At 39.9% G+C, this 25,281-nt stretch overlaps 1 protein-coding gene across 1 annotated transcript in view; it reads right to left on the reverse strand.

Annotated features, from left to right (window-relative positions):
* Nucleotides 1–3,632: 3,632 nt before the first annotated feature.
* The window catches only part of LOC105272722 (carnitine O-palmitoyltransferase 2, mitochondrial), a 32,194-nt gene continuing 10,545 nt past the window's right edge, over nucleotides 3,633–25,281 (reverse strand). The window contains exon 2 of the mRNA XM_011314948.1: nucleotides 3,633–4,527. Within this exon, the coding sequence (XP_011313250.1) occupies nucleotides 3,706–4,527 (822 nt within the window). The 3' untranslated portion in view covers nucleotides 3,633–3,705. The remainder of the gene's footprint in view (nucleotides 4,528–25,281) is intronic.

Here is a 25,281-nt window from a genome sequence, read left to right on the forward strand (position 1 = left end):
GTATCCCTATCATCCAAACCCAACAGACTGTTCATCACAGGAAAGAGCAATTGTCAAACCGTCCGGGAACAATGTTGACCAATCAGAGCCAATCTCTGGAGAGCAGGAAAATGGAGGGCCACCCGAAGATAAGCTTACTATTCCACCAGATGACTATTAACCAGCTAAAAATATCAACGAAACCAGGGATGGATTAACCTTCGTTCGAGGCAATATCGCCCATTTCTTGACAGCAGATGCTGAATTCACTAAACAGAATACCAAGCTTCTCGGTGACTTGAACCTGATTGACCTAGACTACATCAAAAAATTAAATCCTCAACTGGGACAAATCATCGTCACCAAATCTGGAAAATTCAGAATCTTCACCCTCATTGTAAAGGAATATCACTTCGATAAAACGCAGAACAGAATCTTAAAACTCTGCTTGCGAAACCTAAAAACAGCAATCGAAAAATATGAAGTCAAGCAACTGAAAATGGTGATGAAGGGAGATGAAATCGATGAGGATATTAGAATCAGATACTACCTAGAGCAAGAATTCCAAGCCCACCCTGTGACCATCACCTTGTGCCACGGCAACGTCCGAATGCCCCCCGAGGCACTGCGACCCGAAATCATCCGGGAATGCCACGAAACTCTTCCTGGAGGACACAAAGGAATAGTGACCACCTTCCACAGGGTGAGAGAAAGATTCTACTGGCCCGGAATGAAACAAGAAATCGAACGAATGGTCAAGAAATGCCGCATCTGCCAGCTGCAGAAGATCAGACGAATAAAGTTCAATCAGCCAATGCTAATAACAGAAACACCAAGCGAATGCTTCGAACGAATATCCATCGACACCGTAGGAGCTCTTCCTCCGACTTCAGCAGGACACGTATTTTTGTTATGTGAATTGTTTTGGTGATCGCAAAAGAAAAATGTCTGGATAAAAACGTCAAACCCCGAAACTCATATAGATGAACAAAGAACCGAAATGAATTTACTCAATTCCACCTACATCTCAATTTATGGATAGACATTCAAAAATAATTGGAAAACCATTCATCAATGTATTCAATCATGTTCGGACCATTGCGGTAAATAGAATAAAAGTAATCAGGCATCAGTAATCAGCCATACTAACGATAATAAAGTTTAAAAAATTTTGCTCAGTCTTCAATGGAACCGATATATGAAAGTCCACATAGTTATCCTTAAATACAGAAGTAAGCCCTCCAAATAGACATACTATGGCATAGTTCCTTATAATTTCTTTCAGTCTTTGATGTAACAGATACATGGAAGATCTGATAGTTATCTTTCCATGTGGAAGTAAGTTCTCAAACTGAATATACTATGATAGAGTTCCTGATAATTTCTGTCCGTCCTTGAAGTAACTGATATATGACAGCTCCCATAATTATTCTTGAATGGGTAAGTCCTCAAAATTGACATATTATAGCAAAGGCCCTCCCTCGTCTATAATGTCTGCCTTGGAATTGATGAATTTCATGAAAAAAAGACGGTTCACTGTGTTCTGTCAATAACTAGGATGAATCTTGATTCGAGGAAATCTTTTTAGCAAATAATCGAAAGCGACTCTTCTTTTAAGAACAAGTCAGCAAAGGTGATTTCTAATTCCATGTCCTGTACCCCAGCCTCCTCCACTAGTGTTGTCAATTTTTTTAATCCATCCAACATGTATGATCAGGGCTAAAAGACGAAATTTACCAACAAGTAAACTCAATATCCGTTGCGTCTGTTGAAGTGCGAGCAAATGCGAAAAATGGACTAATTCCAAACGTCCTTACAGTAAAACCTCAAAAAAAAAACTTATACGTCCCCAGAGCAGCTATCCAATTATTGATTGTCGTAGGCCCCAATATGCAATTTCCACAATATGTTTTATATTAGGCATATGCTAGTATTTGGGTCAAAAGAAGCGGAAAAAATGAAAGATAGGCGCCGTGTGCAGTCCTTGTTATATATAATGAGTATCTCGAATGATCGAAGACAGGTATCCCAAGTGTCTCCAAAATCTTCATTACATAACTAGATATCTATATATGTGCGGAGAGTATAATATAAGAGCATATACATATATGATGTGATGTAGTTTTGCCTTCTGCGGAAGAAGAAACAACGATAGGCAGTCCTCGGCGACAAAGCAATCTTACAGAAGTCGAGCGTCAGAACATTTTTCCATAAAACGAGTAAGAATAAAAAATTACAAATAATTTTAAGGACAGCTGCCGACCAATCAATATCTATCCCGCGGAGGCAGCTGAGTTGCAGTTATTGCCCTATTAAGAAATGGCTACGTTTATTCCCTTCCGAATTAATTGAACATTGCTTGGTAATAAAATATTTAATCTTGCTTAAATTAACAAACAAAGATAGAAACATTTTAAATACTCGCTAAAAATTATCATGCTGTTCTCGCTTGCATCACGAAATAAAATAATTTAGACGACATGTAAAAGTAAAAATTAGTCAACCAATATTCAAGTCAGAATTTCAGGCTGATCGGTTGAACAGCTAGTAAGTTACTGTGTCGAATTATCCTGATATAGAAATCTAGCATTACCGCAAAAACCAATGGGCCCGTCAGAACATCGAGATAAAGTATAAGGAAGCACTCGGCGATAGAAATGGAGAATGAACCGAGAGAGGACATAAGCAATCCCACTGGAAGTAACCGAAAGGGTTACCGGTAAAACATAAAGCTGGATGGCCGCCAGATGCTGTAAAATCTAGTTTTACTGGTGAATATTTACAGAGAAATTATGATATAAATTGATGCGGATAAATGACATTTCAGCTGTATAATTTTCAAACTGCGAACGCAGGCGCCACTATTCGGCCTTTTCGGTAGAATATTATATTGCTCACCTAGGGAGGAAAAGTAGACAAGTCCTTCCCACGTGCAAAATTACCACGTGGTATGCACGTGGGAAATGCTTGTCTGATTATCCTCCCGAGGCTTGCATACGATTTTTCTGTCGATATGCGGCGAAAGTGACGTTTCTAACCGAACGAAGTGAGGTTAGAATGCTCACTTTCGGCGCATGTAGGCAGAAATACTTAATTACGGGGGGAGTTCCAAATTATCCCCCCGACAACTCATGCTTAGGATATCAAGAACAAAAATATTATGTAAATCAATATTAATATGTATTAAGTAGATGTTAATAAGTTTAAGTAGACTAAAAAAACGCGATAGAATTTGAAAAATTGGAAAAGTCATTAATAAAATCCTCTCTAGAATGATTACGCGTTATTAACACTAATTTCAATTTAATTCACAAAAAGCCATTATCGTCTGCTTAAATTACTTACAATTTTTCCTTGAAGTCCAATGTTCTATTAGAGAAATAACAAATGAATCTGAATAAAAACAAGTCAAATACAACTAAAAACGAGGACATCCGTCGTCAGCGGGCTGGCCCTATGACCAGAGCATTCCAGTAGTGCACGTTCGACTCCCAATGATGAGAAAATTTCCATCGTCGGAAAAGGAACTGATAGGTTGTAGAGTTCATTATAAGTGAACTAGAGAGAAGGGCGAGTAGGGAATTATGCCGTGATACTGCGTACTGGGACTGGGACTGGGTACTGGGACGGGTTCCTAAAAGACATACTAATCATACCATTTGGCACCACCCAATTTATTCATTTTTACAAATATATCCCAAATTATAAAAATTCATCAAGGCTAATTCACTTGGCTTGCAGAATTTGATGAATATCCTCAAAGGCTGATTTCAAATACCTTATATATTCTGTCGCATCGCGATGATTATTGTAGCTCGTGACAACTGATCCAAGTCGATTATCTTGAATCATGTAACCGATACCATAGCCATTCTCCACAGTAGGACCAAAGCCTCCTCCCAGGACGTGAGGGCTGGATAAAGTAGAAGTCGATAGAATATTATGATTCATTTTAGTGTACGCTGGATCCTTGAAAATTAATGCAAGGTTCCCACTTTCATTCTGTTCGTTAATTTTTTTCAATGCAAATAAATGTCTGTCGAAACCTTGACCCATAGCCGCTTGTTTGGTGAGCGCGTTGTGTGCCTCACTACACTGAATAATCAACTTTTTATACTCATAATCATATGTTTTACAGGAACGATTCTCTACGATCGCTTTGCACAAAGCTTTGGTTTGGTTCGTACATGATCTTATTGTCTCAGTGCGACCATGTTTGAAAGCAGAGGTGCTGCAGGATTCGTATGTAGCCACTGCTCTTCCCTCACGTTTGTAAAGAGCTAATTGAAATGCTATTTGCATCATTGCATCAGGACTAATACCAATCGTTTTGCACTGCTTTTTACCGAATACTTCGGATATGTGGTGATCTATTGATAAACGACTCTGAGCCCAGTCTTTATATTTCGCTATCGCCTGATTCACAGTTACTCTTATGACATCGTCGACATTGAACTCTAATTTTTCAACGTCTGGGCCTGAAGGAGATAGTTCAGTTTGATCATTTGGATGGAAACTAGGGTTGAATTCTATATCGGCTTTCAAATCCTGCAACAATAATAAATGAACACAATCAATTGGCAAATCTGAGTGACAAGGAAATGAAAATTTATGAAAACACAAAGTAAGTAGAGCGAAAGATTATTTCTGATGGTTTTTGCACGCTTTTTTAATTTTTTATTTTCTATCTGCTCTTCCCACTTGCCTCCGATACACCGATAGATACGTAAAAGTGCCTTGAACAACATTTAAAAATGTTTACACACTGTTCAATCGGGAACATAAATTAATTAACTGAAAACGATCGACTTTTGAGCACCTAACGCCAAAAATGTCAACCGCGTCAATTGAGCTCATCCAATTGCAAAAATATTATCGGCATGAAGAGCGAAAAGGAAGGAAAGGTAAAAGAACATTTAAACCCGCGTCCTTACCACCCTCAACTTCGCCTCATATCGGTAATACACACACGGGTTAGAATGCCTTGTTTTCCTCCTTTGGCGCAGAATATACTGTTTCAACATGATTGCAAAGGGAACTTCGTGTTCTGCTGTCTGAAGAGCGGAACGCAACCGAACATGTCCCGCCTTTAGGAAGATACTGCCAAGCTCGAAAAGTCAAAACTTTCCACCCTAGGGCGGAAACTATTCCCTTTCCTTCCCGCTTATCAGGGAGCAAAGTGCGAACATTTCATGTAGGTGTGTTGGAAAAGAGCATGTGCACCTCATGGGGGAAAACATGACTTATGACTTTCCGCCCTTGATGTGCAATATACTATCCATCTAATATTCCCATTGTGAGCGTAAGTACCGTAGCGTGGTATTTGGCGACCGCCGGCGAATATATTATAACCATTTTTTCAGGTGTGGATTGCTTTTCTATGACTCCGACCCTTACCCCTATTAAAACTACTTTCACTGTGTAGTGCTTTCTTAGAAAAGAAGAATGGCAAGAAACAAATGTCAAAACTTTATTCACGCAATACACATGTGCTTCTCACAGGCAATGAGAATAGCTATCGCACGTCTGTCGCAATCATGGGAGTTTAAGCACACTATTGTAGCAGAACAGTGAGGAAAATGCCAGCACTTAATGTCTTTGATGCACTCCGGTGGTAACTTGGATGGTGGAAGCCCAAATCCCCGCAAGATCCTTGCAAATCGAAGCCAGGGCGCTCCCAGCAGGAGGAAAATGCCCGTTACGGAACCCAGTTGCGTAACCAATGGCGCCGTTCTTCCCTACGGGTTCCTCCAATTACTTTTATCTCCATACACTCTGAAATAGGGGATGGTTTGACAGAATCATGGATATATCCTCTACCTTCCCCCTCCCCCCATCGCCCGCCGATCTCGCAGAACTTGCTTAAATTCGCAGGCTTATCTACTCGATAACCTTTCACTCTAGGCAAACTGTTTTCTTTCGTTAAATATGATTTATAATTTCATCGATTATATGGTACAATAAACGGGGAAGATTATTCTCCGAGCCTGTTTAGAGTTTCTGGGTTCTCTAGAGATCTAATTTCCTAGAGGTCTAAGCGATTTTCACTCGATTATCGTGTTTGATTTTCCTCACATTTTTCCTGCGAACCCTTCGCTCGATTACCTACGCTCCTCGTCCGGACTTCTTAACACTCGTGTTTCTGGCTTACTTAAAGGGTCACGCCGGTAAAATTAAATTTTTTTTTCTCACGTCAGATGAACATTGCAAAACTTTGGTATCCATAGTGCCCGAAAAATTTCGTACTGGAAAAATACGATGATTGGCTGGACTAGAAATAGAACGAGTTGGACAACAGTCAACAGTATGAATTTGCGTTTTTTTTTCATTACAAAATTGACTTGGACCACAATTTCTAGTGGATTTGGGTGCATGAAGTTTCAAAATGACCAGAATACTTCACGGTACAAAGCTCAGAATCTCGCTTGAGGTTTGGATCAAAAAATGTTTCTTTCATATTATTTATATAATTTTAAGCACGTTCAGCATCATTCTTAAATATAATCATCCCGAAAATTAAAAAAAAGGATAAAACTAAAGGAACCACTGAGACAATGGAACTTCACCTTCCTTTCTCTCTAGAAATAATTAGGCTAGTTAGAATTATACCCCGAAATCGAAGGTGAGAGAAGAACGGAAAAGGTCGAGGATAACCTCAACTACTCCGGCCTCTCTCCCAGTAGGAAATAATTGATGAAGATGATTAGAAGATTAAAATAGCCATGACAACGAGAAAAAAACATAACGAAACAGAAAGGCTAGGAGATTATCCAGAATCCAGTGACCGGAAGAGGTTAGGCGCGCAGAGACCAACCAAACTATCGGAAAAACCGTCGACTCAGGAGCCACCACGCACTTTAGGGAACCTGGAACCCTAGCGATACTCCCTGGAGACCGACAGAATAGTAGCACCGATTAGATAAAGGAAAAATCCCATTCGCAAAGAGCAGATAGATACGAGCGGAAGGAAACTATCGACAAGGCTCCAGGAGGAGAGGTCGATAACTAGAACTACTACATACAATTTTGAAGATAGAGGAGAGATTTTTTCAAAATTGTTACGGTTTCAAACTAATAACAAAAGATGAATATTTTTTATAAATCAAAGGTGTGGAATCATTTTAAACTCGAAAATTTGACATTGAGATCGAAATGTGAACAAAACTGCTCACGTTGCTGTGTGTGTTTACCGGTGAGCACGTACGCGTTGGATAAACAAAACACTCAGCTTCTTGGATGCATGGTGTTCCAAAGTGGAGTCAATTTTCCATGGAGTAAAACAAAGATACGATCCAACATAACCAGTATAATAACATGAAATAATAATTTTTTTTTCTGCCTATATGCGCCGAAAGTGACGTTTCTAACCGAACGAAGTGAGGTTAGAATATCGACAGAAAAATCGTCTGTAACCCTCGGGAGGATCATCAGACAAGCATTTCCCACGTGCATACCACCCTCGCCTTCCGCTCGGGTGGTAATTTTGCACGTGGGAAGGACTTGTCTACTTTTCCTCCCTAGGTGAGCAATATACTATTGCATTGAATGGTGGCGGGGAGCTTACGAAAACGTACATCAGAAAGATTTTTTCAATTTTCAAGTTTATTCTCCATTTTATGAGTTGAAAAACATTATATTTGTATCGATGAAAAAATGTTGGATTCTAATTAAAACGTTCATTAAAATTGCCCTCACTACTGTAAAATTTTTGACAATTGCACTGAAACCAAGTCCCCCACATTCGCCGAAGCAAGCAGAAGTCAATTCAAAAAGCTCGACATTCTTGTATCACGGTGTGACATTTTGTAAAAAACAAACATTCCCTTTATTTCAAATAATGTCGGAGAAACATGATGCGAATACAATTGCGTTCTTCTCGCGAGAATGACTGCGGGTAGGAGCTAAAATCCCAAAATAAATCATCTCAGATCACTCTGTTGCTCAGCTGAATGCTATCTCTATGGCATTCAACCAATGCAGCCTAGAAAAGTATTTAAATGAAGGATTTTCTCAGTTATCTTCTTCGCATGTGTATCTACTCTTACGTTTGGATATTGTCCACCTTCTTAGAATGATTGGGAAATGGAAATGCTTCCCAAAAGATCGACCGCACATAAAAGATTTCTTTGTCCGAGCGGATGGAACATCAATTCACCGAACGGACTTAGAATCGTTCAAGTCAACTCTACATGCTACGTTAATTATCGCACTCTCTTCTAAGGTTGATACAGACAATCCTGAAGATCTTTACTTCCGTGCTCAAACGTTGCTTTAAAAATACATGAAGACTTCAGTTCTTAAAGCGGATCAAATCAAGGAAATTCTGGAGGATATGTGCAGATAGTAGCGATTTTGATGACTACGATGACAGTCAAAAGAAAAATGGAATAACATCGCTCATTCAAGCGAGCATCATATTAGTAATGTAGCAGATGAAATTTTGAAGAATGTACCTTCCCTCGCCACAATTAGAACTTGTCATGGTCGCAATAGGCCAACCTCACGAAGTGTAACAGCTTTGAACATTGATCTAAGTCCATTGTATAAAAACGGTATAGCAGGCCTTCCAGAATCGCTAAGTGAATTGAATCGGGAATATTGGGAATCCTGTAAAACTTGCAATGCAAAGAGAACAACCTCCTTCAAACATGGTGATCATCTTTTTATTGACTTAGAATCGTTACAATGGGACAGTCTTGCTAGGAATTAAAACTACCACGAAGACTATGAAAAACAATTATCACTTACAGATTTACCTATTTGTTTAAACTTTGGTGGTAGAGTTTACAAATTAGTCGGGGCTATTAAATTTCTTCAAGGACATTATCGACCACTAATTTTAAGAAATAATAAACTTTCCACTTTGTGGGAATTACATAATGGGATTTCTAGTTCGTTGCAAATTCGAAAATTGAACGAATTAGAAGTAAAGCAAAAAGATTCATTTATTTGCTTTTAAATATTCGATGTGAATTGAACCAATGACTCCATAAATCATTTTTCTAATAAAATGATGAATTATTTTATTGCAATAATTTGTGACGTGACATTTTCTCACGACCGAAAATGCCTGTCACCTTCGTCCTTCCTCCCTATGGCCTCCTCGCCGATACAAAAAAAAACACGGACAAAAATCGGGACCTAAAAAGGTTGCCGGGCGCCAGCTAATTTTCTAAGGTCGAGGTCGAATCAGCTTAAGCCTAACGAAAAATCAGAACGGAACTCCAAACTTACTCAATCTAGCGCAGCGAAAGGGTTAAGGGAGAGGTAACGGATAGGTTGTGGTTATAGTGCTAGGTTGTGGAGAGAGAGGTGGATTCGGGGGAAAAGGGCACAAATGTTCCAAAAAAACAACTGAGAGAAATACGAAGAAAGAAAAAATAGGCTCTATTAATCGGTATGCGACTTTTTGGCGCCGACGTTTTGGCGTCCCTTTTTTGACGCCGATACATTTTGGCGCTGATTTTTTGGGCGCCCAATGAAATTTCGGCGCTGAAAAATAAAAGTTACGAAGATGCGCAGAACGCAAGGTGACATTTTTTCCATCGAAAATGAATGAAGAAAAAATCGAAGAATTATAAGTGCGAGAGAAAAATAGTTCTACGGGAAGAATGAAAATATAAATATATCATAAAAACATATATATATATATATATATACGTTTTTTTTGTCCTTGTAGAAAAGGTTACCTTCATACTGCACATCTCCATGACTTATGATATAAAAATATATACTAAGCTTCATGAGTTATTTCATTCCCTATCTTTCTCGTATTATTTTCCTCTTCTCAGCGCAAATATTTCGACACCCAGCGTTCCAAACCAAAACAGACAACTGTCAATATTTACATAGCGCCCATTGAAAAATTCTCAGACATTTTTAAATTTTCGAAAATTATTCCCACATAAATTTTAATTCGCGAAAATATATATGGGCGCCAAAAAGCCTGCGAGCCAAAAAATCCGGCGCCAAAAAGGTGGCGCCAAAAAATCCTGCTCCGTCTATTAATTCACTTTAACTGACTGCTTTATTCGACGATTTCAACAAGTTATGAAATTCTCTCCAGTTGACCGAGGTCAACGGTACAAAATCCCTGAATGATTCGGAGGCCCCGTAGAATCGATTGCTATCAGTCTCAAACCATGAAAAAGAACTTCCACGTAGTTCTGCGCGGTGCAGGATTTTCCCAACCCCGTGTAACCTCAAGATAATTACCAATCGACGATTTAAGGAGCGATCGGTATTTTAAATTATCGAAATAGACTATTGAAGGGCCGTCGATTATAGCCCAAATCTGGCAAATCGCCGCGAAAATCCTCCGAGAGGACCAGAAGGAGGCGAAGAGGAAGAGAGAGAGAGAGTTGGGAATAGTGCGCGGGAGATATAGCGCGAAATTCAACGTGCACGGGGCGCGTTATGATAAGTTCTTAACGGTTTTAATTTCCCCGGGCCATAACGGGTCAACCGATCGAGCCCGAGTAAAGTCCACCACCGAGGGGGATAACTCGCGTACATCCTCCCAAAATTAGGGATTTTCACCGCGTACGGGGATCGAGATATCTCAGTTTTCTGGAACGAGAATTTTCCAATGCCGTTGACCCAGAGTTCTCGCTCGACAGTAAGCGGAGCGTAGTGGGGGAAATACCCAAGGCCTTGATAGCACGTATGCCGATCAAGGCCAATCGAGAAAAATTCTCACATTCCACGGGGGTTTTTGACGGTTTCTCCGGGAATTTTTACTGGCATTTTCACACGGAATGACCCAAAACTTCTACGGGGACGGTCCCCTGGGATTAATAACCCTTCACACGCGGTCGGCTATGGTTTCCAGGTCAACCGTGGCCGAAAAACATTCGCGAACACGTCAACGCAGGGAAAACGCCGTTCGATCCGTTGATCGAACGGGATATTTTTCATTCGTGAATCACAAGAACGGGTCTCAAGTCACCGGGGTGACTAGGAGAATTAATTAGAATATTCTCTGACCTTGGCACGGGCCTTGTGCCCAGGGTCGGATCCTCCCATTGCGTCCTTTTGCATCCTCGTGAACAAACTCCCTTATCACCTTCGTGTCCTGGTGATAACTGCCAAAAAGATAGCCGGCGTCACCCAGCGCGCTAGACCTTCCCATTCAAATTTGAATAAGGGAATATAAATCTCCGAATTGTGACCCTTAAGTGCGATTATCGCGACTAGCCTTACCCGGTCGGCTCCCCGGGGATCCATGGACAGAAAATTTTTACCTGAAAACACCCTACGCGACAAACACAATCGGCAATTCAGGGGGGTGTTAGCCGTAACACCCCTAATGACCTGCCACCCTTAAACGTATTCGAAAACACCTTACGGATCCCTCCCTTTGGGGTGCTGGCACTTGCAGCCAGATTGTTCATCGCGGGCAGATTTCGCGAACGGAGTTCCTTCAGCCCACGTCGGATGATAATTTTAATTATCGCTTTTGGCGGCGCGATTAGAGGACCGACACGATTTCCCCTGCAATTAATCATTCCCTGAATTATTCCCTAAACCTAACCTCTCCTAAAATTTTCCCGACGGGAACCCTCCCCTAAATCCGCTCCGTAATAGGCGTAACCGTCGGCCGATTCGCAGAGATTCGCGAAAAGGCGGTCATTAATTTAATTAGTTTTTTTTTCTTTTCTTCTTCTCCACAATTTGTGGGACCATGAGTTAGCGTGGTCCTCTCCTTCTCTCCCGCTCCACAAATTTTGATGTCCGTCACAAATTATTCTCTCCTTAACTCAATAGTTTAAAATTTCCCCTTCCCGGAGCATTAACAAAATGTTGAACTACAAAATACAATGGAATTCGTGAAATTATTTGTAGAAAAATAGTTGTTCCTCACAAACTATTAAAATATTTTTACTAGAATGCATTACATTCCATTCTTCTTAATGTTGGAATATGAGCCAAATTCTCACTACTAATTTTAAAATCATTCTATGGTTATTCGTGATTTATGAAAATTTGTTACGTGTATACAAATTTTACAGCAACTTTAAAAAACAGCAAATTATTTTGACTGTGAATATCAAGTATCCGGCGACTCACCTATCAATTTCCTCCTTAAAGTAGTTTAATCGTCAATCCTGAAGAGATCGCTCAACTACTAATGGAGAAATTATTCTACAATCTTCTACGTGATACCTTGCTTTGAAAACATGATTATAAATTTGAATCGGTAAGAACCATGCCTGTAATTAGTCCTTATCGGTGACTTATTAAAAACCGGAAAAATTCGTTTTTCTCAAACTATGAAAATATGTTGTTGCTAGAATCTCCTACATTCCATTCTTGATACTGTGGCAAGACGAGCGATACTCTCAGTAATCATGTAAGTATCAATCTATAGTTATTCGTGATTTGTGAAAATTTATAGCCTGGAAAAAAATTCTACACTAACTACAAAAAAGTAGAAGCCATTTTGACTCTGAATATCATGTATGCGGCGAGTCACCGATAAATTTTATCCTTAAAGTGGTTTATACAGCGATCTTAAAGTGATCGCTCAACTACAAATGAAGAAATGCCTGCAACAATCATTGACAGGTCAAGGTTCTTTGAGTGCATGGTAAAAATGCTGTATTGATCACAATCAAGCCTGTAATTGATCCGTTTCAGTGATTTATTAAAAAAAACAAAACGTAGTTTTCCACAACTTACAAAAATGTGTGAACTGCAATTCATTACATCATTCTATAGTTATTGACCCTTTATGAAATATATTGGTCAGTCATGACAATTCAAAAACAACATACACCAACTACAAAAAATTACAAATCATTAAGGAAGCCCCGTGCGCCCATTTTACTGCCATTGTCAGCGAGAAGACCCTACAGTGTCTAAAAGCCTGCAATTCTGGACCTCATTGCGGGACTCAAAGAGCGTCGATCAAGATGCTCGAAAAGAACCGCACTGATGGACAAGGAGCGACCGAGAAAGACAAGTGAGCTCTTCAATGGCTTACGGGTCGATCGAAATTGTTCAGATCAACTTGCATCACAGTAAAAGTGCATCTGCCATCTTATGCCGGACCCTTGCAGAGATGCAAATGCAGATTCTGCAATGAAACAAAAGAGGACAGTTTATACATCCTGTGCGACTGTATGGCATTAGCAGCGGCGAAACTATGCTGGTGGGCCACGGTTTTCCTTACCACTAGTCAAATCGCGAGCAAGGAGGCAACCGATGCGTTAAGACTGGCAAAAAAAGCCGGGCTGCACATATAATACGAACCTCAAACAAGCGGAGTTACAATAATTCTAACTTGAGTTCGGTGGCATTGTGGAGGCCAGTCCGAGCCTCCGCATTTATTAATCTAATTAAAAATCTAAAGATTCGCAAAGTTACCTCGCGGCTACACATCAAAAAATGATTACTACAATGATCTAATGGTCCATCCGTTTCGAATATCTGATCTAATTCGCCAACCTATTAGAATCTACTCTGTAGTTAGCCCTTGGTGGTGAGTTATTGATCAATAAAGATGTTCGTCTTCTGGAAACAATAAAAATGGTCGCACTACAATTAACTACTTTTCATTTTCGGTACGCTAGGAGGACGACCGAAGCTCTCGGTAATAATTCTTGCATCATTGAAAAGTTAATGATGATCTATGAGTTGTAACATGGTATTTCACCCGTTACTATTTCTCGACCGTTTCGCGATTTCAGAGACTTCCACCAGACGGGAAGTCCCTTTCAGTGGCGAGAGTCTTGAGTAGAGTGAAAGAAAATATGTTTGATTGATTTTATTTGTTTTATTTTCATTAATTTACCTTGACGCCGGAAGTGACCCAGAGATTCGTGCACGTGGCTGTTGGAGATCATCAAATATTCATTTAATATTGATGTGAGAGAATTATTTCTCTCAGAGCAGCGGTGGAAGCAGGGTGTATTTTAAGTTATTCAGGATGCGTTTAGGATATGTTAATATGGTGTAACGAGCATCGGGGATGCCCGTTAGGATCCCCAATAAAAATCCAAAAATGGAGAGAGAGAGAGAGGCAGTTGGGACGTAGGTTAGGTTTAGGGATATTAGGATTTTCCCCCTTCGGGGTGGTTCAGGGAATTTAGGGTTAAGGTTAAGGTGAGTTTCAGGATCGGGTTAGGTCCGGCGAAAGACGCCGGCGCTCCAGGTGAAAGGGTTTAAGGGGCTGATTGGTACGGGTGGAAGGCCGTACGGGGTAAAAATATTAACAACCCCGACGGATTGCCAAAGACTGATTGCGGGTGGAAGGTCGTACGGGGTAGATTCAGTCACTACCCTTACGAATTGCCAAGACTGAATACGGGTGGAAGGCCGCACGAGATAAAATCAGTCGTTATCTCGGCGGATTGCCAGAAATTAATTAACGGTTAAGTTTAGAAATATTAGGTTAAGGTTAGAGATTAAGGTCTTTCAGTCCCGAGAATCCAGGGGAACCGATCCTGAGGAGATACGCATGGTGGAATTAATTTTAGTGATGGGGAATTAATTCAAATTTGAATTAATTCTCCCGCGAAGGGTTTGACCCAGAATAGGGTAGAGGGATCCACCAATCGACACCCGATCGATTGGTAGGCGTGATTAGGGGGTCAGCGCAGCGCGACACTGACCTCCGAAAATTAGTTACGCATTAACCGCGATAGCATCGACACGTGAGTGAGTAGTGAGACGTGATAGTGCACCATCCCGAGGACACCAGGACAATTAGCTGCCACCAGGATGGTCCAAAAACGAAAGAGAAGGGCAGTGAGAAAATCCATCGTGAGTTTTTCCGGTTATTTCGATTTATTTTCCCCTTTTTGGCGGCTCCCCGATAATTTTTGGCGGTTGTAATATTTTTCCGAGCCATGGAAATGGCGTCGGTTGTGTCCCCCAAATTTTGGGTGGTTTTAGAGAAGTTGTGGAGGATTTTTCCGAATAATTTCGGTTCAAATTATCCCCCAGTGCGGTTGGGAGGTCATCGGTGTAATTTATGGGGTTTTGGGGGTAATTTTAAGTGGATTTTTGGGTGAAATTGTCCACGGCCAACGAACAAGGCCCGTGGTTTTCCCTCGTGGCGCAATCGAGGCCGCCACGAGTGGCTGTATGCAACAGGTGGGATATCGCGCGTTAGATTTCCTTGTGATTATTAATTGTTTTAAGGGGTTAATTATGGGCCCTTGCGCCTGAATTTTTGTAGGATTGTGGGGGATGATGTCCCGGACCAGATGGTCCAGGGTTTTCCGGAATCTGCCGAGCGGATTCCGAGTTATGGATTTTTTCCGCCATCTCGGAAATTTTTCTTTTGGGACCATGTTTTCTCGGCGTTTTGCACTATTCCCTATCGACCTGTACACTCCCCGGGAGACCGATTTTTTTACCCTTCATTGAGAATGTTAGAATTTTATCTCGGGGGCGTCAGCGCTAGGCGGAGCTAAGCGCCTGATTGGCGGAACTTAAAAAATTCATAACTTTTTAACAAAGCTTCTAATTGAAAAACTAAAAAATACGGGTTTCTAAAAAAAACCCTCCTCTACTTCCCCTTACACGGTGTACATTCCTTTTTGATTCACGCTGTATATACCGCTTATTGAAATTTTTCTTTAACTACAATAAATGACAGATCATTCCGTCTTAGAAAGCCAAGTGTCCGGCAACCTGTCAATTAATTTTGTTCTTACGGTATTTAAACAATGAATTCTGGTGTAATGGCTGAACTACAAATGACAAAAATATTATTACAATCATCTTCGCCTCAGTCTGCTTTGAATATGCAGTCAACTTCTTCAATCGGAACCCTTGTCAGTGAGATATTGATAAATAAACTGTTGGGCTTCTGGACACTATGAAAATGGTTGCACTACAGTCAACTATTTTTCTGCCTACATGCACCGAAAGTGAGCATTCTAACCTCACTTCGTTCGGTTAGAAACGTCAGTTTCGCCGCATTTCGGCAGAAAAATCATATGCAACCCTCGGGAAGATAATCAGACAAGCAATTCCCACGTGCATACCACCCTCGCCTTTGGCTCGGGTGTTAATTTTGCACGTGGAAAGGACTCGTCTACTTTTCCTCCCTAGGTGAGCAATATACTATTTCCTTTTCGATACGATTATCAGGGTGATCAATGTAGGTCTGAGAAGATTTTTCAAAAGGCGCCGGTACACTGTGTTAATGTCTCCTGCTGTTGCAGCTGCCTCAAATGATGGATAATGCTCCTCCTACATCTCAAATTGATTATCGTTTGACATTTTGAGAGATAGTTTTCGAAAGAATTTTATTCTTTAGCAATCTTAAACTTGACTATTCATGGAGAATGGTATCTCACATGAACGATATTGAAGATTCAACTGATGAGATTTCCTGAACATGTTTATATGTGAGCTGAAATATTGATCTTATTGGGAGGTGGAGGAGAGGGAATTATGGATTTCAACGAAATTATACACAAATACATCCATACTTAATTTTATTCGATCGACTAAAACTGCCTCATGCGTGAACTTTCCGTCACCATCAAGTTCTAGTGCGGAAATTGCAAATTCTTTCACAAGAAACTCGTTGCCAAAATTTTTGAATCCTTCAATATCAATGACAGCTGCCATATTGCACGAGTGACTGTAGATGTCTCTCAATCTTCTAACGAGCAACAACCACCGAATTTTTTGTGTGTATATGGTATAATCATTTTGAGCATGTCGGGGGGGGGGGGGGGATACCAACTTGCTCACGTTTTCATAATATTAGTTTTAAAAAATACCTATCTGATTTCATAGGGTCTCGGTACCGAGAAACAACAGAACCTGTTGAAAATTTCGAGAAATATTCTTCCGTTGGACTTCTTACTAAACACTTTTTCATATAATTGAGCCCTGTCTGCCCACTCACCTATTCCTAATATTAATACCATAGTCATTAAGATGGACTGGTGATAACATTTTTATATATTTCAAGTTCTCCAGCTGTTTGATGAAAAAATATGACTGAAAGGGGGGGGGGGGGTCGCTCGCTGAGTAGACGTCTGTGATTGCTGATCGTCCAACAATAACAAGTAATTGGATTTCAACTTGTGAAGTGATCACAATTCGTCAATTTATTGGAGAGGATGACGCGAGGAGTGCAAGGAGTCGATCACCTCGTCAGATGAAGTGATAGAGATTAGAAACTTTGCCGATAATGATGATGATGCTTGGGATGCTCCTACCCAATCAGGTCAGCACCCCATCGCACCTGATGTCGGTGAAAACGTGGATGATTCGCCAGAGAGTCCAAAAACAGACCCTGAGTCTCGAAAGAGTCCAACATCTGTGGAGAAGGGTATTGTAGACTCTCCAGCAAGCCCAGACCGCGACTCCCTAGAGACACTCCGGCACCTGAGGACAAAAGCTTGGGCGGTGCGCTAAACTCATCAGTACACTCAATGGATATTGATCCACCCACCACCTGCCTCGAGAATCCAGAAATATCCATCATCCCGAGGTAACATCAACAACAAGAACACCTGTGAATGCTGAAATCGCATTGCATGATTCTGCGGTATAGGGTGTAGAACCATTCGTTAGAGTGGCGGAAGCTGTCTGTTCGCCAGCTGATGATAATTCAGATGATGATATGGAACCTGTCCGAATTTTCGTAACCGAAGAATGGGAAGCTGTGATGTCAGAAATGGGCTATGAAATTAAACGTGAATGTGATTGTATTGCATGGTTCATGGATGAACTAAAGAAAATCTGAGGGATGGTATATGATAAACTGAGAACGATTGTACTAATGGAGCCGCTCACGTCTGCACAGTCCCAAGAATTCTCAGCAGCCCAAGTGTGTCATATATGTGAGCGGCCATTCAATTTAACCGAGATTAAACATCCAGATCATTGCCACTTCACAGGTAAATATCGTGGAGCTGCTCATGGTGGATGCAATGTAAACTACAATAATTCGTATGAAATGCCAGTGGTCTTTCACAATCTTTCGGGGTATGACGTCTATTTTATCATTTTGAATTTGGTGAAGGAGATCAATGGATTTGTCGTGTTGCTGCCTTCACACAATAAAGTATACATTTCATTCAATAAATCTATTCCATAAACAAAATTCAACTCAAGATTTATTGATTAATTCAGTTTTATGGCTAGTAGCCGAGAAAAATTGACCTCCTGCTTGACTGATGAATATAAAACAATTACACGAGCACATTGCAACGCTAAGCAATTCCATTTACTAATGTGAAAAGGTGTTTTTCCGTACGAATATTTGGATAATTGGATTTAGATACAGAGATGCGAGCAAAATTGACAAATGAACTTGAAATTAATTCCTTCACTTTAATGAGCAATGCGGTGTTAGAAAAAATGATGGAAAATGTGAGAACGCACAGAGATGTCAAGATATGGCGCGAGAGCTTGCATCGCCCAACCAAATTTTCACGGCAGTCTAATTTTCGATGATAATATGACGATCATTAAACAAGTGCAAATCCGATTCAATAAACCAATTTACATTGGAGTTGCCATCTTGGACTTGTCAAAAATTTACATCTACGATTTCCACTATAATTATGTGAAACGTGAGTTTGAAAAGCAATCAAAATTAACGTACACAGGCACAGACAACCTTTTATATCAGTTCAATTTCCCGACATTTATCACTTCATCAAAAGATATATTTCGAAGTTGGACACTTCCGACTACCCAACAGAAAATGTGTATCAAATACCAAGAGTGAATACAAAAGTGATAGGTTTAATGACGGATGAATGTAATCGTAAAATTATGACTGATTTTGTCGGCCGGCGTCCCAAGCTTTATACTTTTAAGGTGTTGGATGATGTGCGAGAGAAAAAACGAGCCAAGGGCGTGAAATGCGCAACACTGAGAACAATTACTGTTTGAAATATCGTTACTTAGAGAAACATGGTCAGGTTGTTTTAATCAGAAGCACTGCAGACTTGTAGATAACAATTATAGTATTTATTCATGAGTGAACTTGAGTGTAAAAATGAACAGTGTAACAATGACGATATGCTCAATAAAAACCGAAATCAGCAGCACGCTATACACACTCTTTTTAACGAAAAGTACGTTGAAAAACACTAACAGCGCTCTCACACACCAATATGCACATGACAAATTATTGTGTTCCAACTTATCAATAACTGATGAGATGTCATCCTCAACAATTACTTTTGAAGACTATAAAAATTGTCTCTTTCAGTAGAAGAAACTAGTGAAATCTCAGTATTTGATTCAAAGTCGATAACATCAAGTTTACACGGTGAAACAGAATAAATTAGCACTGAGCTATGAGGATGACAAGAGACTAATTTTGCTTCATTCAACAGACACTCTACCTCATGGTTACACTGAATAAAAGACACAAATTTTTCCAAATAATGTTTTTTTAAATTTTTATTATAAAATTACATTTCATTAGAGTCTATCGAACTGTTCTGAGTATTATCCAATGCCAGCCACTATACGTATTCATTCTCCCCCCTCCTCTTCAGCACTTTCTAAATGAGAAACACATCTGGATAAGTGACGTGATGTTAACTCTTCTTGGTGGAAGCCACTTTCGATTGCATCTTTCCCATCATCCAGCTTTTATGTTAGAAGATCGATATTTTGCACTTTTTTCATTGTAAATGTTTCGGTTGCCCAGTTGAGGGTGTATCCTATTTCGAAAACAGTTGTGTAATTGCTGCTTCGCACTTTATCACCTACTTTACATTTACTTTTCCCCTCCTTTTCCTTTCGTACGTTCCCATAAATTGATTTCACCAAAGATTTTTCATTCTTGGATGTAAGATCTTTATGCTTCATCTTGAGAATTGTGTCCACATTTTATTTTTCAATGTTCTATTGAAGCGTTCACACATTGATGTCTTGAGGTTGCTGAAGGTCGAATACATCCGTATGTTATGCCGCTTCATGGGAGCTTGGAAATTTTTATTGTAAAACTCTTTGCCTTGATCAACATGGAGTTTTTTTGGAATACGCCCCTCTGGCAAGATGAGATTCATGGTATCCACAACGTCATTGACACTTTTTGATTTAATAGGAATGGCCCATGCATACATAAAGTATCGATTACAGTTACAAGATATCGATAATTTTTGTTGCTGTGTACATATTTAATCATATTCACGAGATCAGCCTGTCATGTTTCATCCAGCCCACAAATGATGAATGAAGTTCCTCTGCTATTGTTCGCCTCTTGTGACTCCATCTCTTTGTTCATCAATCTTTGGAATTGCAGGTTGGTTTAATACTAATTTTTTCTCGACTCTCACGAAACGCTTAGCAAATACACTTTCCAAATCCCTCAGAATCCTCTCTTGGATTTCCAATTGTTTAACAACTTTTTCACGTTCAGCATTCAAACGTTAATGCAAAATATGATTAGAGGAGATTAGAGGTTCAATAATACGTATAAATTTTTCCGTAGGATTTTTGCGTCTCACTGCCTTATTTGGATCATAGTACAATCGATGTGCATTCGTACGGCGCAGAATTTCACCATAGTGCATTTGATCTGTGGATATCACATTCGCTGTTTCTGGATTTCTATGGAATATCAAAGATGCGAAACCGGGAGTTAAGCGAAACTGCTTGTCACCAATAGTCATTCTATCTCCATTGAAGATCAGCTCAGCATTTTCAATTTTGCATTGGCCATCTACTCTTCGAACCCCAAATTGTTTATCAAAATGTCTGTCATCTTTTGTGCCGAACATGCTGAGATACTACTGCAGGACATACCCAACATCAGATTGAGCATGTGATTCATCAGCTGGGTCTACGAACAGTGAGGCCACCGCATTCTTGGAATAGTCAACTTGACTACTTGACGGTTTTAGGTTTATTGAGGACTACTTATTGTTGTTGTAGTTTTCTGTTTATAATCGTCCACTCCCTCTCCTCTTCCGCCTCTTTTGTCACAATAATATTTTCATTTATTTCTTTCTTCGTTTTTTTCTAGATTGCGCCTTGATTAATTACAGGTTTCAAGGCCTCATTCACGAATTGATGAATTCATTTGATGAATGGCTTTGCTGGCATCAGCAATATAATAAAATACGTCAGACTCCTCTTGCAAGAGAGCTGGTCGTACGTTGAAGATTTTACGTTCAATTCAACGATGTCCCTCATGCAATTCACAATTTTTATTGATGGCAATAAAGCCATGCTTATCATTATTCCAAGAAGCAGAACACAAATCTTTGAACTCTGGGTATGGTTTGTCTAGATTAACATGATCCTGATAAATTTACTTCAATTCCATTTCATCCTGACGAAAGAGAATGAGTCAATTTATATTATTACGTATCAAGTGTATTGGAATAGGTGCATAGGTCTGACAAACATAGAAGCAGTCTACACCTTGATGGCGACCCATGCCAAATAATACGCCCATATTATCCTGTATTTTATACGCGACATCACCAAGTATCATGAAAGAATTTGGATGAATTTCCTCAGGTCTGACCACCTCTTCGTGATCACTGAATGGAAAATAGCCAATAACTTTCACTGTTGCCAAGAATTTTTTCAAAAACTGATATTTTGGGTAATTTAAGGACTTGAAGTAAACATATACATTTTGAAATCTCACTCCATTGAAGTGGGTGATGAGAGCGAACAGGGCATTCGTTTTGCCGCAGTTTGAGGGCCCAGAGACAATGGAACGTACAGTATTGCATAAAAGTGGGCCGTGACGATTCTTTTGTTTATCTTTCTTTTTCTCGGTAATTTTATCGGAATTCAGCACTGGTAACTTCACACTTTGCTGCTTAAACCCCATCTTGACAACTGCTAGCAAGCTCCATAAATACACGACATTTCTAGACTTCTACTTCAGTCTGTACCAAATCATGGTGGTGTGCAAGAGTGTTAGGAACGCGGGAGGGTAGAGGAATTGTCAACGATATCATCAACAAGTTACCTATTGCATTGCATATACCGGGTTACCAGTACTGTGGACCGGGAACCAAGTTGGCTAGACGATTAGCACGGGGTGATCCTGGGATAAATTAATTAGACAAGGCGTGTAAAGAGCACAATATAGCATATTAAAAAAATAAAGAGAATTTCCCAGCTACTTACACCACTGATAGAATTCCGGGGGATAAAGCTCTGCACCGAAAGACACTAGTCTTGGTGAGAAGGCGGCTGCTTGGACTGTGAGTAACCGCATAAAGATGCAACGAATTCGGTATGGCGCTAAATATTAGTGCTACTACATCAGCTGTGGTGCTGGTGGTGGGAAGAACCGTAGAGGAGGAGGTGTGAAGAAGAAGATACCACGTCGACAGATTATACGAGCTGCCGGAGGCTCCATGCTGCCTGGACCCAATGCTGTGAAGAGTGCACGTAAAGATGCACGTGAAGCAGGTAAAAATGCTGGAGGGAGGAAAAAAATGTCTCCTACTCCTCGAGTTCTCCCCATCCCATCCAAAATTGGTGAAATTTTACCAGCATTTTTAATTCCACTATTTGCGGGACTCAGTGCAACAGGTGCTATAGCAGGTAGAGCTGCTGGTATAGCCAAAGCTATAACAGTTCTAAATGTGGGGATAATTTTTAAGCAAAAGTAAATCAAATGTATAACCCTGCTAAACTAACATTAGTTATTGATTCACCCTCACTGAATGCACTTAATTAATACACTTAATGGATACACCGAATTGATACACTTAATTGTAGTCATCTGGTGACGCCGTCTGGGGCAATCCCTGGCAACAGCGTTTCGGTCTTCAGACCCATTGAATACAGTCCGGGTCCCAGGACCAATCGTAAACCTGAAGTACAAAACTTCCGAAGTAAATATTAATTGGAATCTATGTAATGGACCTTAGCGGACGGGTTCGTTGATAGCGATAGATCATTCGTAGATAATTAGGAATGAATATCTTTCAGAGAGAATCAACTTCTTTAGTAATCAAACGATTTATTAAAATAAAGTCTTTGTATGATTCCGTAGTTATCAGACATTATAAGTTACAAGAAGGTGTGTGGCAAACTAACTAACTGACCCAGAGGCAACGAATAAACGAGCTTATATTTCATCGTGGATTCGATTGCAACAAGCGTTTTCTCTTTGTTTTACACTTGCAGAGGCATCGGATGACGTCCCATGTGCCATAGCCGTTGATGGCGCGAAGTGCCGACACTGCACCACAGTGATCCACATTATGACGAATATACGCGGGCTCAATCCACAAATATTAGGGTTCATTTATACTTTAAAATTAGCATTCTCTGCTTCGACATTATATGTTTTGTATAAGATATGCCACTTCGCGTGTCCTCATATTATGTAGATCAATGAGAAATTACTTAATCCAACTTCATAATTAATTATATTTCTGGGGCATAACACCAATAATAAACTCGAGCTATGTTAATAAAAGTATCTCCCTTAGACAACACGCCCTGGGAAATCCCCGATACTAGATCAACATGCCAGAACCAGATTGAAAGAGAGGAAACGTCACAACCGCACCATGGAATTCATCGCTCTCGGAAAGGAAATATACATAAAACCATATAAATCTGGGTTGGGTTTACATTTGAATCTAAAAAACTTGTCAAACTACCACACCGAGACCTCACTCATGGTGATTCGTTGCGTTATCGCGAGGTGGACCTTGGAAATCTGAATGAGCTATAGTCAATCTTGATGGTGAAGATGGCGCCGGCACTCATTTGGTTGCCTTTAGAAGGAAGAATCATAAAGTCATCTAGTTCGACAGTTATGGCAATGTGCGTCCACCTCAAGAGCTGATTAATCACTTCGCTGACGGTAGTGTTGTAAAATATAATCCTATAAAATAATCAAGACTATGATACTATCATCTGTGGGCATTTATGTTTGAAATTTCTCGTTGTTAATTAATATAAAGCTACAAAAAAGTTCATAATTATATCTGATAAACGTTGACTATCATGAGTGATGCATTTACCTTGAGCCTGTCGGGCCGATCTTTAATACTTGAGGAATGCTATTTTCCACCCATTGAATTATCACCGAAGAAATTGTATAGTGTTGGGCTTTCCCATTTCTCAGGTACCATTTATTTCCTAATATCGACGAAGGATGTAATAAAGTTTACATTGAACAAGACGGATTGACAATAAAAGTGAATCGTTTTCGAAGTGGAATGACTATTCCACCTTAGTCTCCAAAAGATGATACGAGGCAACATAATAAGTCTAATAATTTGAAATTATCTTGCTTTTTTGGTTTTTACATCGAACGCTTACGACGCAGAACAAAAAGAAATTAATTGGTCCTTTTTTAACTGAATGTTTCCAATATAATTGAACTGGAACATCAAGTACTTTATTCAAATAGATAATAACTGATTGATAATAAGTAACAGTAACAGTAACAGTAATATGATAATAAAACAGACGTGAATCAATTTAATTTTTCAATAAAATCTCTTGAGGCTCAGTGAATGTCGAATGCTTTGCGTGTTTACCGATGTGCAGGTACGCATAAACATTGGTTGTGACCTCGCTGGGATCATGACATAGTGATGGAAAAGTTCATGTGAACAAGTGCAAAAGTCATTGACCTCATAAGGTGAGATGGTGGAGATCGAAGAAATTCAGAGTTGCGTGGATAAGAATTTATTGGAAAGTTGGTATAAACGATTTCTCAGAAAAAAAATTGACCGTTACCAATGTAAGCGCTTTTCTAGAAATCAATAATGCTTTCCACGAATACAATTTTAGATGAAACGAAATTTGGATAGACTGGTGGAGGGGATAAGGAGATATAAATCGCGAATTTTCAGGGAGCACTTTAGTTGTAATCATGGAGAACCTCTCACCAGAAGATATACGCTATTTGAATAGTACTCCGCCGTACTGTCCCGACTTTGAGGATATAGTGGAGAAGCATTACGGTGATGGTCCACCGGAAAATATCTGGAATGTCATCAAGTGATGTGCTGCTTTTGGAGAGGAATTATGCTGCTGTGAGAAAGAAGAATGAGGAAGATGCTTCAGATGACTCACTCCTGCCATTATCCATCCACATTGGGAAAAAACTGACTGTTATTCTCAACTGGATCGAAGAATTGATAGTGAGAGTGGATGATAATTTTGTGCGAGATCGTTGGGTCAGTTCATGGAGCAGTGGATTGAAGAGAAAAAGAGGGCCAAACCTGTATGAGAAAAATTCAGCAGCGCCTATGCTGGGCATTCTACATGAACTCAAAGTCGGTGTAAACATAATGTTTGAATCATTGAAAACCGAGGCAGACTCGGCTCTTGGTCGTGATGTTATTGATGAGAAATGAAAATATT

This window comes from Fopius arisanus, unplaced genomic scaffold (genome assembly GCF_000806365.1).
Source record: "Fopius arisanus strain USDA-PBARC FA_bdor unplaced genomic scaffold, ASM80636v1 scaffold00246, whole genome shotgun sequence".
In the NCBI taxonomy this organism is placed as follows: Eukaryota; Metazoa; Arthropoda; class Insecta; order Hymenoptera; family Braconidae; genus Fopius; species Fopius arisanus.